The sequence below is a fragment of the Trematomus bernacchii genome, unplaced genomic scaffold (genome assembly GCF_902827165.1).
Source record: "Trematomus bernacchii unplaced genomic scaffold, fTreBer1.1, whole genome shotgun sequence".
Classification (NCBI taxonomy): domain Eukaryota; kingdom Metazoa; phylum Chordata; class Actinopteri; order Perciformes; family Nototheniidae; genus Trematomus; species Trematomus bernacchii.
The window spans coordinates 121,005-140,000 of record NW_022987674.1 but is presented as its reverse complement, the minus strand read 5'-3'; the positions used below and the strand labels follow the sequence as shown (position 1 = coordinate 140,000).

Sequence of the window (18,996 nt, the reverse complement as noted above, 5' to 3'; positions counted from 1 at the left end):
GGAGCTGATTTCTGGACTATTCGACTGCAACCCTAAACTCTTCCGAACATGAACTCTTCAAAACCTGAACCCTTTAGAACCTGAACACTTCAGAATATAAACCCTTTGTTTAGAACCTGAACTCTTCAGAACCTGAACTCTTTAGAACATGAACTCTTCAGAACATGAACTCATCAACACATAAATCCTTAAGAAACGGAACTCATCAAAACATGAACTCTTTAGAACCCGAGCCTTTTAGACCATGAACTCTCTAGAAAGTGATCAGAACATGAACTGTTTACTAAATTCAGAACCTTTTCTGACCTCATATTGTCCGACAGCCCTCTCTTCAGAGACTCCTTCAACAGTAGATGTTCCTCTCAGAACATCTGTTCTGCGTTTATGGTGGAACTGTCCAGAGTTCCCGAATATTTTTTTGCCGGTCAACATGTCCGTTAAAGTTTAAATCTTCCGGACAAAATGAGCGTCTGAAGGTCTTCTTTGTTATTTATTGATCTTTAAAACAAATTGATATGATTCGATATAAACAAACTAATTATAGTAGATTAACTACATTATTCAAAGTGTACAGTAATTTATAATAACACGGGAATAATAAACAGAGCGCTCTCTCTCTCCTGACAGCCCGCCAGTATCATGCAGCTCGCGGATCCAGTAATGAGTGACCCGACAGTCAAACTAAAACGTATCTATAAGTAGTTTAGGTAGTTTGAGAGGTAATTAAAATAGCTACGTGATATTCTAACCTGAAGTGTGTGTTGTTCCGCTCACCGCTGCAGGTGATCATGCAGAGCTGCGTGTCGACTCGTCAGCAGCAGCTGATCTCTCTCTCCCGTCAGATTAGACTTCACTCGCGTTTATGTCCATATCGATCAGATCGAGCTAGTTCTAGCTAATGATATGACTACCTGCTTATTAAGACACCTAAACAATAAGCGTCAATATGCAACCGGGTGAGGCCACAAAGTATAGCGCAGCATTATGCATTTGTTTACATGCCCACCAGAACCCCGAGGCATTACCAACAGATCAACGCACAATCAACCCATACAGGACATCTTTTTCTCCACATTAAGTGTTAGACATTAGAATTGACTATTCTTGTCTGTCACATACTCTTCTCGTCTGTCACGTACTCTTCTCGTCTGTCACGTACTCTTCTCGTCTGTCACGTACTCTTCTCGTCTGTCACGTACTCTTCTCGTCTGTCACGTACTCTTCTCGTCTGTCACAGACTCTTCTTGTCCGTCACGTACTCTTCTCGTCCGTCACGTACTCTTCTCGTCCGTCACGTACTCTTCTCGTCTGTCACATACTCTTCTCGTCCGTCACAGACTCTTCTCGTCCGTCACGTACTCTTCTCGTCTGTCACGTACTCTTCTCGTCTGTCACGTACTCTTCTCGTCTGTCACGTACTCTTCTCGTCTGTCACGTACTCTTCTCGTCTGTCACGTACTCTTCTCGTCTGTCACATACTCTTCTCGTCTGTCACATACTCTTCTCGTCTGTCACATACTCTTCTCGTCTGTCACATACTCTTCTCGTCTGTCACATACTCTTCTCGTCTGTCACATACTCTTCTTGTCTGTCACATACTCTTCTTGTCTGTCACATACTCTTCTTGTCTGTCACATACTCTTCTTGTCTGTCACATAAGTGGCGCTAAGGGGAAATTATTTTGACCGGAGAGATTTAAATTTCAGCATATTTTACCGGTCATAGTCCGGTAATTACCGGCTAACGGAAACTCTGGAACCGTCACTGCTTGTCTTCTGTATTCCTGTCTCCTTCTATAACTGATTTCTGCTGTAAGTACCTCAAACAACCCGATTAAAAACATCCCTCTTCAGTTATCTCCAAACAACACCGCTAACATTGCTAATGCTAGCACTAGAGATGTCCCGATCCCATCACGTGATCGGGGATCGGAGCCGATCACGTGATTTTCAAAAGATCGGAATCGGGAGAAAAAAAATCGGGAATCGGATTTTTTTTTTTTTTTTTTTTTTTTATTTATTTATTTATTTTTAATGTTACAAAACAAAAATGACCATGTTCACGTCTTCAAGTCATCCTGAGGCCTTAGTTTTGGTTTAAAATTACACAACATCATGTATGTGTTGCTTCTTTTGGGCTTGTTTTCATAGACCTGGTTGCTTATTTCTCTCAAATCTGGCAACAGAGTGGGCGCAGTGTCTAATAGTAGCAGTAAGCTAACAAGAGGCTACGTTCAGCTGGTGACTCGGGAGTCGGGACAGAGAAAATGTCAGGAGTTTGGAAGTATTATAAAATTGAAAGCGAAGGCAGTGTAACAGCCAGATGCAATGTTTGCAAGGCAGAGGTTCTGCGTGGTGGAAAGAACAGAGCTACGTTCAACACGACCAATCTAATACGCCACCTGAGAAACAAACACCAACAACAACACGACGAGTACACAGCGGCCACTCAGGTAACGGCACTGAAACAACCGACACTTTCAGAGACTTTTAAAAGGAAAGAGAAACTGCCCCAGAACAGTGAAAAGGCCCAAAAAATAACAGCCAAGATAGCTGAATTCATCACGTTGGATGACCAGCCGTTATCTGTGGTGGAGAACGTGGGGTTTAAGGGACAACTTGAATGCTTTTCTCCTTTTTTTTCTCTTAATGCATTGCATAAAGATCGGATCGGGAAAAATCGGTATCGGCAGATTGTCAAAATCAAATGATCGGAATCGGATCGGGAGCAAAAAAAGGTGATCGGGACATCCCTAGCTAGCACTATAACTGTGGGTATTGTCCACAGTATTCAATGTTACATGTCTAATATTTGTAACATTGAATGTAAAGCGCTTTGAGCTGGAAAAGCGCTAAAATAAATGTAATGAATTATTATTATTATTATTATTATTATTATATAGCGTTATAAATTGGTTTACTTGAATAACCTTCGTCACGGTAGAGTTATATTATAAAAACCTCCAAAGTAGAGTGTGTTTTTGATCACAGCACTGCATGGTTGTTAGTTTTTCATCAGCGTGTGCCTCTTTTATTATTCCTGTAAATAAAGTTATAAATGGAGGTTGTAGTAACGGTGTTCAGTGACCTTTGACCCTGAGATGGAGCTGCTGGCTCACACGGTTTCTGTTCCAGACTCCACTTTAAAACCTGATCCATTAAAGGGAGTCCTCCTGCACATCCGTTATGTCCTCAGACTGTGATTTATGAAAGAGGGGATTTTACCGAGATTAAAAATGAGGAGGTGCTCCGGGTTTATAGAGATCCATCATCAACCAGCTCAGCGTCTGATTGGTTAGAAACAATGAATAATAACAAATACTAAAAATAAACTAGACAGCCTTACAAATAACACACACCCCACCAACAGCAAGCCATTCATCACAGCCAGAAACGTTCGATTTTCAAGTTTCCGACGGTATGTGAATGCATCATGTGTGACCAACGCTTCAAACCGGAACAATAACCAAATAGAAAAACACTTCATTATAAATGTCACCATAAAAAGTAATCAATTACATAATTGGCAAGACAAGCAACATCTCTCCTGCATCAAGCATTCTCGGCATAGATGATACCCCTATAATATACCTCAAAACATATTAAGAGTCCTCCTGCTGATGTTCAGGTGTATATCAGTATGTAGTGTCTCTACTTTAAAGAGTCCTCTCCTGCTGATGTTCAGGTGTATATCAGTATGTAGTGTCTCTACTTAAAGAGTCCTCTCCTGCTGATGTTCAGGTGTATATCAGTATGTAGGTGTCTCTACTTTAAAGAGTCCTCTCCTGCTGATGTTTCAGGTGTATATCAGTATGGTAGTGTCTCTACTTTAAAGAGTCCTCTCCTGCTGATGTTCAGGTGTATATCAGTATGTAGTGTCTCTACTTTAAAGAGTCCTCTCCTGCTGATGTTCAGGTGTATATCAGTATGTAGTGTCTCTATTTAAAGAGTCCCTCTCCTGCTGATGTTCAGGTGTATATCAGTATGTAGTGTCTCTACTTTAAAGAGTCCCTCTCCTGCTGATGTTCAGGTGTATATCAGTATGTAGTGTCTCTACTTTAAAGAGTCCTCTCCTGCTGATGTTCAGGTGTATATCAGTATGTAGTGTCTCTACTTTAAAGAGTCCCTCTCCTGCTGATGTTCAGGTGTATATCAGTATGTAGTGTCTCTACTTTAAGAGTCCTCTCCTGCTGATGTTCAGGTGTATATCAGTATGTAGTGTCTCTACTTTAAAGAGTCCTCTCCTGCTGATGTTCAGGTGTATATCAGTATGTAGTGTCTCTACTTTAAAGAGTCCTCTCCTGCTGATGTTCAGGTGTATATCAGTATGTAGTGTCTCTACTTTAAAGAGTCCTCTCTTGCTGATGTTCAGGTGTATATCAGTATGTAGTGTCTCTACTTTAAAGAGTCCTCTCCTGCTGATGTTCAGGTGTATATCAGTCTGTAGTGTCTCTACTTTAAAGAGTCCTCTCTTGCTGATGTTCAGGTGTATATCAGTATGTAGTGTCTCTACTTTAAAGAGTCCTCTCCTGCTGATGTTCAGGTGTATATCAGTATGTAGTGTCTCTACTTTAAAGAGTCCTCTCCATGCTTTAATGTTAAAAAAGAACACTTACTGCTTCACCTTCCCGCTAACGAGCTGTTTGTAAGAGCTCGTTAAGAAAGAAAGAGAGCTGAACTGATCTTTGAAGTGATGAAGATGAAAGGGAGGTTTTGATGTTTTAATGTGTGGTTGTATAAAAGGTACCAGACTCAATGAATACAAACAGTAATGGTTATTTGCAGATCCCAGGAGCTGGGTTAGGGTCTTCCTCCATGTGTAGGTTAGTTTATATTCATGTCTTTGTGCTTTTCAAGACTCACAAAGACGCTTTACAAAAGTCACATTTAACAAAAACAGCTGTACAAAAAAACCAGAGCATTTAACATTCAGATTGGTGGAGTTATGACATAAGTGAAAGGGAAAAGCCAGCGTGAAGATGTTGGTTTTTAGGGCTTGTTGAAGGATGATAGTAATCCCCTGGAGGTGGGTTTTCAACATGTCACCTTTTTCACGTGTGGTGAAGTTGCAGGATTGGCTCCAAGTCTGCCTTATTATTTCATACAGTTCAATTTCTATTCTAGAAACTTGATGACCATCATCAGGTTAAACTTGTTTAGACAATGCTGTGAGCAACTTTCCAGTTCTTGTGAGGGTTTGTTTTCTTATATGAAACAAAAGAGGGTTAGTAGAGCAATTTCCTTTAAAGGGGACCTATCATGCAAAATGCACTTTTTGATGTCTCTTATACATCAACATGTGTCCCCGGTGTGTCGGGGAACTCACGCAGCATCAGAAAATAAAACCCTCTCTCTTTTCCTCCGTACCCAAATCTCTAAAAACTGGGGAACAACGGAGCTGATCCAGATTTGCGTCCGATATGATGTAATATCTGAAATGTGGACCCACGGCCCTATCAGAAACGTTGCTATCAGAAACAATGCCCGACTGTTTTGGACGTAATATGGTCTGTGTTTACATTAGCATCGCTAACACTCAGAGCTAACCTGTACTGGAGAGCATGTGTGTGAAGAAGCAGGAAATAAAAAGGAACTCACCTTGTGGTATAACCGGCAAGAGAGAAAGCCTTTGAGCTCCATACTGTTTCAGAAAGAATCCTTGATAATCCATGATATGGCGTTTCATCACGGCAGTATTTAGTTTAGACAGTAGCTGCCGGGTCCCGCATGAGCTCAGACCCCTCCCTTTTTAAAAGCTTTATACCCCAAATCAGCACTTTTGAAACAGGAAGTGAAATAGAGGGATATGAGGCATGGCTAGAATGGGTGATCTGTTTGGTATTTTGAGCAAAACACTTCATAGACATGATTTTTATATATTTGTATATATCTGAGACCTATGCTATTGCCTAAAAATAGCATGATAGGTGACCTTTAATAAGAAAACCAAAACTAGGAAATGTGAAAAATTGTTGTATTGTCTGTTAAATCTGCACTGTCTTAAATGTCCGGTTAGGATGTATTAGAACTAGGGCTGTCAGTCGATTAAAATGGTTAATCGCGATTAATCGCAAATTAATCGCACATTTTTTATCTGTTCTAAAAGTACCTTAGAGGGATATTTTTCAAGTTTTGAATACTCTTATCAACATATGAGTGGACAAATATGCTTTATATGTTTCTTTATTATCATTTGAACATTACAAATATTCGCCTCAATTCAACCTGGAACCTCTCATACAATAATACTGTGTGTGTGTGTGTGTGTGTGTGTGTGTGTGTGTGTGTGTGTGTGTGTGTGTGTGTGTGTGTGTGTGTGTGTGTGTGTGGACACTGATGGATCGTTGGCGCTATGTGCAGCTCATGGTATATATGCTCGAACGGGAGCTGCCTGGACGCTGCAATCATGTTGCGCGCACTATGCTGAGTGTGCTGACTTTTCGTACAATGTCCCACTGTCTGGCTACCTGCATAAAGTCAAGTGCTCGGCGCAGTTGTCGGCGAAATGTCGCTCCTCTGTTTTCATTGAAACAGCTCCATTAGCGCAGCTAGCTAGCACCAGATGCTAACAACAACAACAACACGTAAGGTGTGCCTCGCTCGCGAGTCGCGCCACACATACACACTCCCTCCCGGTCCTCCCGATGGCCAGTCCGGGCCTGCCGGTGAGCGTGGAAGTGTGGTCTGCCACAAGCGGGCAGCAGGAGCGGGGCTGTCAGCATCAGCTTGTAGATGGTATTTTACACTCGATGCGCTCTGAAACCACGGGTCGGCCGAGGACAAAAAATACACATGCGTTAATCGCGTTAAAATAATTAGTGGCGTTAATTTTTTTTTGCGTTAACGCGTTATTAACGCGTTAACTTGACAGCCCTAATTAGAACGAAATCTAAAATGAAAATTGTAAATAAGCCATGTGTATGTAAAAAACCACCTGTATGTAAATTGTAAATAAGCCATCTGTATGTCAAATATGTCTTGTATGATATGATGAATTGGAAATGGGGGACCCTGATGTAAACAAGACGAAAGTCTTTCTCTGGTCTGCATCCCCTTAACAATTGTATGTTTTGAGCTGTATTGTACTGTACCCAATATACAAGCTGTTAATAAACTTTTCAATCAATCAATCACTCCTTAAAGAAATTTTAAAAAACGTGTTTAAAAGCATTCTTTAATTCTGTGAAGGGATATATTCTGCCTTGCATGGCACTAACAATGTTGAGGGTGTGGTTTTGTTCCCATGGACTACATTTACTTTAATTGACTTAAAAGTGGATGCTGAGAAGCAAATATATTAATGCACTATTCTTGGTGAAATCCATTTGAGTGTTTCAGACCTTTGGGTCAGATTCAACTCACACCCAAAGTACCTTATCGATGGAGGCAGCGGTGGAAGTAAAACCAGTGTTTATGATGAAGGAGTCTGGTGGCTCTGAAGATAAGAAAGGGAAGTCTGAAGGCGAGGTAACGCTGTGAAGCTTTCACTTAAAACGAATGTGAGAAACAGCAGTACTTTGCTAAGCCGTTTATACTCCTGTCTTTTTCATCTATACTCTTATCCTCTCACAAAAACACTTCATAAACAAACGTCCAGATTGAAAGAATCTCTGAGGTGTTTCACAGAGTGGAGACTCAGATGATGGACAGCTGAAACCTCATTAAAGAGTAAAACATTTAAATAGTCTCTGCTGCTGTATAGTTTCAGACCGAAGCTCAGCTGATAATTGGCTGAAACAAACAACAACGCACAAAACATCTTTAGGAAAACGTCACATTTAGAGATCTCTGGTGGTCAGTACTACTGATCTCCAAATCAGGGGTTACTGGTTCAATCCCAGACCCTGTAGTCAACACGTCTAAGTGTCTTTGGGCAGGATACTTAACCCTTCATTTCTCCCATTGGCAGGTCTACAGTATGGAAGTGTATGCAAGTTGCTTTGGATAAAACGTCAATAGCGTGTCATGTAATGGTTTTAACCGACAGGAAACTCAGCTTCGAGTCCCGACCGAAAAAAAGACCGGGGCGTGGAGTGGTAGCTAGAGAGGTGCCAGTTCACCTCCTGGGCCCTGCCGAGGTGCCTTTGGGCAAGGCACAAAACCATTAACTGCTCCCAGAGACTGGCAGCCTCTTCGCTCTGACCCTCTCCAGATGCATGTGTATTCTGTAAAGTGTGTATAACTGTGTGGGCATTGTGCATGTGTGTATACTACCTGTATACTGTGTGTGTGTATACTACCTGTATACTGTGCGTGTGTGTGTATTAAAACAAATACAAGCCTGAGTGAAAAACTGAATTTCCCTTTAGAGCAGGGGTGTCAAACTCAAATAAACAGTGGGCCAAAATAAAAAAAAAAGGGTACTAGTGGAGGGCCGGACTGGTTCAATGTTTATTGCAAAACTTATTGAAATGAACTTATTGCACATATTAAACCTGGAACTAACAAAGCTTAAATGATTGCCTATAAAAACAACATTAAAGGTGGGGTAGGTAAGTTTGAGAAACCGGCTCGAGATCGCTAGAATTTGAAAATACACGACCGGAGAAAATCTGCCACTTCCTTACAGAGCCCCTCCTCCAACACACACAAACGCGCACATGACCAATGAGGGCACGAGATAAGTTTGTGCACAGATGGAAGGCTGACAGGCAGGTAGGCCATCCAGTTATTTTAGCTGGGCCGGCTCAGATGATTGGTCGTGCTTTTCACAGTACGCCTTCCACAGATGATATTTATTTATGGATTTTTTGTCAAAGCACTTCAGATATTCATTGCTATCAGGATGTTAAGAGCATTCCATGGAATATAACAAAAAGTGTATCTCCAGCCGGTTTCTCAAACTTACCTACCCCATCTTTAAACATTAAATAATCAGTTGCATTCATTTCTTATGGCTCTATCTGCAGCTTTTCCAGAGTCATTTCTTATAGTTCAAGCCAGATACTTGGCATCTCATCTTGGGTGCAAGGTCATCAATGTTTGGGGTCAGGCTCTGAGCTGAGGAGACCCTCAGGATGGAGTGAAGGTGTGCGTGCAATATACCGGAGGGCCAGATCTAATAGTAATTAGAAATTATCCTGCGGGCCGAAATTAAATCCACCAAGGGCCTGATTTGGCCCCCGGGCCTTGAGTTTGACACATGTGCTCTAGGGAGATTAAAAAAGGTTCATCATCTTCTTCTTCTTCTTCTAGTCAGCTAAAGCTAAAAACACCAAACCTCAAAATGGAAAACCACACATTTAAAAAAGTCTACAGTTTGTAACAGACAGGAAACTCAGCTCAGAGGAGGAGATAAAACTATTGCACAACGAGTCAAACCTCATTAGGAAAACGTCACAATGAATGAAGCTCTGCTGGAAAACACAGCTCTAAGATCAGCAACAACAACAACAACAACCCTCGTTAAGAAACGTCTCCTTAAAGCCTCACCTTGACGGTCTGGTCTAAGGAGGCGGTGGCGACGCGAGCCTGAGCTCCCATCAGGCCGCAGTGCAGGTCTGTGATTGGTAGAGAGTGACGGGACAGGATGTGACGAGGCTCTGGGGGGGCGTTCAAATCCAGCTGGATCACACTGACACACACACACACACACACACACACACACACACACAGTTATTAACACACAGTAACACACACAAATCACATTTACAATTACAGAGCTCTACAATGAGCCCATCTCATTAGTTAACGAGGTGTTGCTATGGTAGCAGATTGGTACCTGCCCATAGAGCGCCCCCTGGTGGACACTGCTGCTTTATATTTGAACACTTTTAATTGATGTAACTGTAAAAATAAGGTCAAAAAAAGTACAACACGGTTCAACAGTGCCTAGATTTATCACTATAAAAATATTATTATCGTTTTTTAAATCTTATTTATTTCTCATGCAGATTCATTTGTATATTTATTATACATTTTGTTTAAATGAACAGAACTGTCTCTATACTGCACAATTAAAGTACACTTCATATACATGTAACAAAAGACATTGACTGGTATTTACATTATAAGGAGGATATACAGTAGGGCTGTTTCTAGACAGATATAGTATGAGTTCTGTGCCTCTGATCTTGTTTATAAGATATATCAATTATCTCTGGAGAACATGACGCCCGTAAACAAGATGTCTCCAGACGTAAACAACAACGTGATGTTGGAGCTCCGTAAAAACAAAGCTGTCTCTGCCGTCTGAATTATACCGTTTCTGAGGAACAGAAATATTGTTTTCGGCGCACGGCGAGAGTAAGAAGGCGCACAGACCCTGAACATTATTGTGATTTTTACACATACAGTATTGTCAGCAGTGTACCTGTAGGCTATCGATGCAAAATATACAAATTTAACATAAAATAAACCGTGTTTGGCCCAAAAGAAAACCTAATTACAAATTGAACTAGAAAATGCATTTCCTGCAGAAAATGCGTGCGAATGCTGTAAACTGTGAATTAATTTAGCTGAAAATGAAGAAAAAGCTGAATATGTTATTAGCTGAATGGTAGCTGCTTTTAGCTACAAAAATGCAGAAAAAGCTTAATATTTAAAAGAAAAGGTTTAAACAAACATGTATAGCCTTGATGTCCTGAAATAGCTGAATAATGTGATAGTTGAATGGTTTCTGCAGCTGAAAATAGGCTGAAGGAGTTAAATATCAGATGTAAGTAGTAGTGAATGAATTTGTATTAAGATGAGAAAAGAAAGTAAAAAGGCTTGGGAAAGCAGCAGAATATTTGAACTACAAACTTTTGAACTAACTTGATGGTGAATTATCTGTCGCCATGGCAACGGCATTTGATGACACCCCATAATACGCTTAGATGTGTTAATGGCTGCATCGTTACCAAACCTGTGAAGTTTTGGGCCATTTCGAGCATTTTCACTGAAGTTATGAGAAAACCGTGTTTCATGGTGAGCATTGTGTTGCCATGGCAACGGCATTTGAAGAAATCTCAAAACTGTCCCGTAGATGTCTTCACGGCTGGACTGTTAGCACACATGTGCAGTTTGAGCACTTTTTGAACATTTTCATAGTAGTTATACATTACATTAGGAGGTTACATTACTCTCTCTCTTCTCTTGATCGCCCTCTCTCTTCTCTTGATCACCCTCTCAATCTTCTATCGCCCTCTCTCTCTTCTCTTGATCGCCCTCTCTCTCTTCTCTCTCTCTTTTCTTGCTCGCCCTCTCTCTCTTGATCGCCCTCTCTCTCCTCTTGATCGCCCTCTCTCTCTCCTCTTGATCGCTCTCTCTCTCTCCTCTTGATCGCCATCTCTCTCTCCTCTTGATCGCCCTCTCTCCTCTTGATCGCCCTCTCTCTCTCCTCTTGATCGCCCTCTCTCTCTTCTCTCTCTCTCTTTCTTGCTCGCCCTCTCTCTCTTGATCGCCCTCTCTCTCCTCTTGATCGCCCTCTCTCTCTCCTCTTGATCGCTCTCTCTCTCTCCTCTTGATCGCCCTCTCTCTCTCCTCTTGATCGCCCTCTCTCCTCTTGATCGCCCTCTCTCTCTCCTCTTGATCGCCCTCTCTCTCTCCTCTTGATCGCCCACTCTCTCTCCTCTTGATCGCCCACTCTCTCTCCTCTTGATCGCCCACTCTCTCTCTCCTCTTGATCGCCCTCTCTCTCTCTCTTGATCACCCTCTCAATCTTCTATTGCCCTCTCTTCTCTTGATCGCTCTCTCTCTCTTCTCTCTCTCTCTCTCTTGCTCGCCCTCTCTCTCTTGATCGCCCTCTCTCTCTCCTCTTGATCGCCCTCTCTCTCTCCTCTTGATCGCTCTCTCTCTCCTCTTGATCGCCATCTTCTCTCTCCTCTTGATCGCCCTCTCTCTCTCCTCTTGATCGCCCTCTCCTCTCTCCTCTTGATCGCCCACTCTCCTCTCCTCTTGATCGCACCTCTCTCTCTCTCTCTTGATCACCCTCTCTCTCTCTCCTTCTCTTGATATTGTCTGTGGAGTGAGGAGAGGGAGAGTGTGTGTGTGTGAGAGAGAGAGAGTGTGTGTCTGTCTGTCTGTGAGAGAGAGAGAGAGAGAGAGAGAGAGAGAGAGAGAGAGAGAGAGAGAGAGAGAGAGAGAGAGAGAGAGAGAGAGACAGAGACAGAGACAGAGACAGAGAGAGAGAGAGAGAGAGTGTGTGAATTGTTACAGCTCAAATGCATTGCAATGACTTCCATGTTAAAAAAAGACTTTAAAAAGCTGAATATTTTAAAAAGTATAACATATTTTGAAAAAGTTGAAAGTTTCCCATCATGTGCTGAAAAGGCTGAATTGTTTGATATTTGAATGGTTCCTGCAGCTGAAATTAGGCTGAAGGAGTTAAATAAAGACATTAAATGTAGTAGTGAATGAATGTTTACAAACACCTGTGTGTGTAAACCCAGAGATGAAAGGTTACCATGGTGACGACTTATGACGATTTTCCAACTGCAGCACTGAGTCCCATTAAGAATGCATTGAGGATTATATCTGACAATTTTGCCACCTGTTAAAAAACTATGGCTCCTATAAAAAAAATTACCAGACCGTGAGCATCAGGGAACCCCAATGAACTGATATATGTTGTTTTTTTGGTTTTGTGTGTAAAATGTGGAGATGGGAGCAGTTTGTCTAAAGTGTACTTCTCTCTGTTCTGAAGAAAGTTCCGGAAAGATTTAACATGGGAATCAATTGGGAGCTAGGTGGACTTTTTGTCTCTTCATGCCCTCAAGAGGCATTTTGTTTAATATTTTTTCTTAATTCTTTTTTATTTTCCAACCTAGGAGAGGTTTTCCTACGTTTTTCATGAAGAATTATGTCTGAGGAGTGTAGGGTTTGGGAATTATGGCAAGTTTAAAACATTTTTTGAGGAGAATTTGAAGCACCCCTCCACTCTGTTTTGAGATCAAAGCACTCTAGACTTAACGAGCTGCTCCATCCACACTAATGTTAAAATCTGAAAAAGGCCTCTCTACCAAGCTCCAAACAAAGTTAATTATCTCAAGAAGTGTAAAAGATATCAAAATTCATCATTTGAAAGTTGGAATGAAGTGTCTAGCTGAAAGTATGTGGAAGGAGTAGCATTTAGCGCAAAGTGTAGGAAAAGAGGATTTGAAGGCATCTCCCATTGACTTCCATGTTAAAAAAAGAGTTTAAAAAGCTGAATATTTCAAGAAGTATAAAATATTTTTAAAAATTTGAAGGTTTCCCATCGATTCCTGAACAGGCTGAATAGTTTAATATTTGAATGGTTTCTGTAGCTGAAAATAAGCTGAAGTTATGGAGTGCTAAAGTATTGGCTGAAATAATAATAATAAGGGGAAGAATAAAGATTTGAAGAACTATAGTGGAATGCTGTAAACAGCATTCGCACTAATGAGTTTTAAGACTTTTTAAAAACCTCTTAGGAGGAAAAATAAAACCATTAATGCACCAAAGAAATCATAACACTAGAATGCAGAATTTAAATTCTAAAAAGTTACATAATGACATCAATTAAATCACATTAGTAAACTTTATATAGAACGATGGATATCTTTGTTTTGTATTGATTATAGATTACCAGTTACCTGCACAGACTCCACACCAGAGCCATGTTGTCTTTTCCTCCAGATATGAAGTGGCTGCTGTCGTCGGTGAACTTCAGACACGTGACGTCCTGATAGTGACGGTTCAGCACCGACAGCAGCTTACCTGTGGACACCTGAGCCAATCAGAGAGCAGAGGTTACTACACCTGAGCCAATCAGAGAACAGAGGTTACTACACCTGAGCCAATCAGAGAATATACTTTATTACAGCTGAGCCAATCAGAGAATATACTTTACTACACCCGAGCCAATCAGAGAATATACTTTATTACACCTGAGCCAATCAGAGGAGAGACATAGTTACACCGGAGCCAATCAGAGAGCAGAGGTTACTACACCGGAGCCAATCAGAGAGCAGAGGTTACTACACCTGAGCCAATCAGAGAGCAGAGGTTACTACACCTGAGCCAATCAGAGAGCAGAGGTTACTACACCTGAACCAATCAGAGAATATACTTTATTACACCTGAGCCAATCAGAGAGCAGAGGTTACTATACCTGAGCCAATCAGAGAACAGAAACCATTATACGTAATCTTATCAGTCAGCAGACGTTATTACACCTCAGTCAATTAGAGGACAGACATTAATACACCTGAGCCAATCAGAGAATATACTTTATTACACCTGAGCCAATCAGAAGAGAGACTAATTACACCTGAGCCAATCAGAGGATAGCCGTAATTACACCTGAACCAATCAGAGGGGAGACGTAATTACACCTGAGACAATCAGAGGAGAGACATTAATACACCTGAGCCAATCAGAGAGCAGACGTTATTGCACCTGAACAAAGGTGATGTTTTGTGAAATGTTGTTATTATGACCTCCAGGTGTAACTATAGTGAGGTTTATCAAAACACAACACTTAATAATGACCTACAAAACAACACCTTTAAAAGCGTTCTGCATTAAGAACTGTAACAGAGACATAATCGACATCCTCTTACATCTAGGTCTATTTTTTAATCGGTTACATTCCATTAAAGATCTCCCAATCACTGACATGTTCAAAGGTTCAATGAAAAGCAGAGATGATCCAGATATTGATATAAAGCAGACTGAGTGGATTAATAACATCGATCCAGGCTCAGGAAATAAGGCCGTAAGGAAAGAGACTTGCATTAATACAGCACGCCTTAAATCTGCAGATAAAAAAGGTACCAACAAACAAGAAAGGGAACATATTTGAACCACAGAAGAAGAAGAAGGTCTCACCTCCCACAGGTAAATGCCCTCAGCCACCCCAGCAGCGAGAAAGAGTCCGTCAGGTGAGGCGGTCAGACAGGTGATCACACCTGGACACACGATCTTCTGCTGCAGCTGGTCCTGAAACACACACACACACACACACACACACACACACACACGCGTGTTCACTGTGAGGTACTTTAATACACGTGTTCACTGTGAGGTACTTTAACACACGCGTGTTCACTGTGAGGTACTTTAACACACGCGTGTTCACTGTGAGGTACTTTAATGCACGTGTTCACTGTGAGGTACTTTAACACACGCGTGTTCACTGTGAGGTACTTTAACACACGCGTGTTCACTGTGAGGTACTTTAATGCACGTGTTCACTGTGAGGTACTTTAACACACGTGTTCACTGTGAGGTACTTTAACACACGTGTTCACTGTGAGGTACTTTAACACACGTGTTCACTGTGAGGTACTTTAACACACGTGTTCACTGTGAGGTACTTTAACACACGTGTTCACTGTGAGGTACTTTAACACACGTGTTCACTGTGAGGTACTTTAACACACGTGTTCACTGTGAGGTACTTTAATACACGTGTTCACTGTGAGGTACTTTAACACACGTGTTCACTGTGAGGTACTTTAACACACGTGTTCACTGTGAGGTACTTTAACACACGTGTTCACTGTGAGGTACTTTAACACACGTGTTCACTGTGAGGTACTTTAATACACGTGTTCACTGTGAGGTACTTTAATACACGTGTTCACTGTGAGGTACTTTAACACACGCGTTCACTGTGAGGTACTTTAACGCACGCGTTCACTGTGAGGTACTTTAATACACGTGTTCACTGTGAGGTACTTTAACACACGCGTGTTCACTGTGAGGTACTTTAATGCACGTGTTCACTGTGAGGTACTTTAATACACGTGTTCACTGTGAGGTACTTTAATACACGTGTTCACTGTGAGGTACTTTAATACACGTGTTCACTGTGAGGTACTTTAATACACGTGTTCACTGTGAGGTACTTTAATACACGTGTTCACTGTGAGGTACTTTAATACACGTGTTCACTGTGAGGTACTTTAATACACGTGTTCACTGTGAGGTACTTTAACACACGAGTTCACTGTGATGTACTTTAATACACGTGTTCACTGTGAGGTACTTTAACACACGTGTTCACTGTGAGGTACTTTAATACACGTGTTCACTGTGAGGTACTTTAACACACGCGTTCACTGTGAGGTACTTTAACGCACGCGTTCCCTGTGAGGTACTTTAATACACGTGTTCCCTGTGAGGTACTTTAATACACGTGTTCCCTGTGAGGTACTTTAATACACGTGTTCACCGTGAGGTACTTTAATACACGTGTTCACCGTGAGGTACTTTAATACACGTGTTCACCGTGATGTACTTTAATACACGTGTTCACCGTGAGGTACTTTAATACACGTGTTCACTGTGATGTACTTTAATACACGTGTTCACTGTGATGTACTTTAATACACGTGTTCCCTGTGAGGTACTTTAACACACGCGTTCACTGTGATGTACTTTAATACACGTGTTCACTGTGATGTACTTTAATACACGTGTTCACTGTGAGGTACTTTAACACACGCGTTCACTGTGAGGTACTTTAACACACGCGTTCACTGTGAGGTACTTTAATACACGTGTTCACTGTGATGTACTTTAACACACGCGTTCACTGTGATGTACTTTAACACACGTGTTCACTGTGAGGTACTTTAATACACATGTTCACTGTGAGGTACTTTAATACACGTGTTCACTGTGAGGTACTTTAATACACATGTTCACTGTGAGGTACTTTAATACACGTGTTCACTGTGAGGTACTTTAATACACGTGTTCACTGTGAGGTACTTTAATACACGTGTTCACTGTGAGGTACTTTAATACACATGTTCACTGTGAGGTACTTTAATACACGTGTTCACTGTGAGGTACTTTAATACACATGTTCACTGTGAGGTACTTTAATACACATGTTCACTGTGAGGTACTTTAATACACGTGTTCACTGTGAGGTACTTTAATACACATGTTCACTGTGAGGTACTTTAATACACATGTTCACTGTGAGGTACTTTAATACACGTGTTCACTGTGAGGTACTTTAATACACATGTTCACTGTGAGGTACTTTAATACACATGTTCACTGTGAGGTACTTTAATACACGTGTTCACTGTGAGGTACTTTAATACACATGTTCACTGTGAGGTACTTTAATACACATGTTCACTGTGAGGTACTTTAATACACGTGTTCAACAGGTTCATATGAACCAAAACACAGAGGTGAGAGCGACCGTGAGGAAGAGACAGATAAGTTGGAGTGTGAAATAAAGCAAAGCTGAGATCAGAATAATCATCAAATCACAGGATGAGTGGAAGTTAAGGGCAGACATTTTATAATATTCAAAGGAAACTTGGAGAAAGCAATCTGCACAATGACTACTATTACTTTTGGTACTTCAACTTTATTTTGATGATAATACTTCTACTTTTACTTGTAAAAGAGTATTCGTACACTCTGGTACTTCTACTTCTACTCAAGTACAAGATCCGAGTACTTCTACTTTTACTCAAGTACAAGATCTGAGTACTTCTACTTTTACACAAGTACAAGACCTGAGTACTTCTACTTTTACACAAGTACTAGATCTGACATCTGAGTACTTATACTATATTACAAATACCCAGCTACCTTCCTCTGGATCTGATTAGGATCGTTTTTCTTTATATTGTATTGGTTGTACTCTGTATATGTCCTGTGTGTACATCGTGTTTGATAAAATAAGCTACCTTCCTCTGGATCGGATTATTTCTCACAATGTTCTCTATATTTATCTCTTTATTTCTTTACATAGTATTTATATGACTCTGTATAGCTACCTGTATATACTTTGTGTACATTATGTTTAATATATATATATGAAATGATGTACCTTCCTCTGGATCTCCCACACGTTGATGAAGTTCTTCCCCAGCTGCGCGCAGAGCAGGTACCCCCCGCTGAGCAGAGTGAGCCCCCGGGCAGAGGAGCTCCCTCCCCGGTAGGAGAGCAGGCTGGAGCCGCTGAGCAGGTCGAACACGGTGCTGTTCCACATCTGAGAGCCAGAGTCGCTGCTCACGATCACCTCCAGAGGGGCCGCCATGATGCTTCTTCTACCACAACAAGAAGCAGCATGCGGGAGCCGGGTGTTCACTTCCGGATCCGACAACACGGTGCATTGTGGGAAATGTAGGAGGAGTGGAGAGTTTCAAGTTTCAAGGCTGTCATTTGCACATTCGCTACATTGTAGATATGGCAATGAAAAACGGAGGTCCCAGGCTCCTCCAACAGAGCAACATGAATATATATAGGACATAGAACAAATAAAACAGATAAAATAGTGCGAGAGAATGTGATGTTCAAACTTTGTTCAACAAAATCACAGGGGTTACAAAATATATGATAATAATAATAAAGATATATTAAAACAATTTTGGGTTTACGCTACAGACAAAAAGAAAAAAGAAAAATGAAATGTAGGTTGTATTAAAATAAATAATAATATGAAAAATACATATAAAAGTAAATGTTGGTTGTATACAGACACAAAAATAAATACAAATAAATAAAGAAACTGAAACACACACAAAAAAAGAGTCATAATATTCTGTTTGTATTCCTGCATAAACACATGCAAATGTTGGTTATATACAGACACTAACTAATATGTATTAAATATATTTTAAATAAAATAAAATATTGTGTTACAGACAAATAGAGTTTTATATAGAGACAAAAAAAATTCAAAATTATATGTTGGTTTTTATACAGATACAAAAATAAATACAAATACATTGTTGGTTGTATAAATAAATAAAAACACACACAAAAGAAGTGTCATACAATTGTGTTTTTATACCTGAATGAACATGCAACTGTTGGTTGTATAGAGACACAAACAAAAATGTATTAAATATATTTTTTAACCAAATTAAATGTTGGTTGTATAAAAAATAACAATATTTAAAAATAAAGATTTTGTTTTTAGATACCAGAAAATATACAAATTAAAACGTTGAATATTTCAAATATATATATAAATAAAATACAAATATTTTTTAATACAGACACAAAAATACAAAATAAAATGTTGAATATTTAAATAAAATATAATTTAAAAAAAAATGTTGTAAACAAAAAT

The 18,996-nt window shown here is 40.4% G+C and overlaps 1 protein-coding gene across 1 annotated transcript in view; it reads right to left on the bottom strand.

Moving 5' to 3' along the window:
• Positions 1-18,016, bottom strand: part of wdr18 (WD repeat domain 18) — a 30,397-nt gene extending 12,381 nt beyond the window's left edge. Inside the window, exons 1-4 of the mRNA XM_034136207.1 lie at positions 17,749-18,016; positions 14,772-14,882; positions 13,535-13,668; positions 9,432-9,573 (exon numbers count right to left, since the gene is read on the bottom strand). Coding sequence (XP_033992098.1) covers positions 9,432-9,573; positions 13,535-13,668; positions 14,772-14,882; positions 17,749-17,958 — 597 coding nt within the window. The 5' untranslated portion in view covers positions 17,959-18,016. The remainder of the gene's footprint in view (positions 1-9,431; positions 9,574-13,534; positions 13,669-14,771; positions 14,883-17,748) is intronic.
• Between the last annotated feature and the right edge of the window lie 980 nt (positions 18,017-18,996).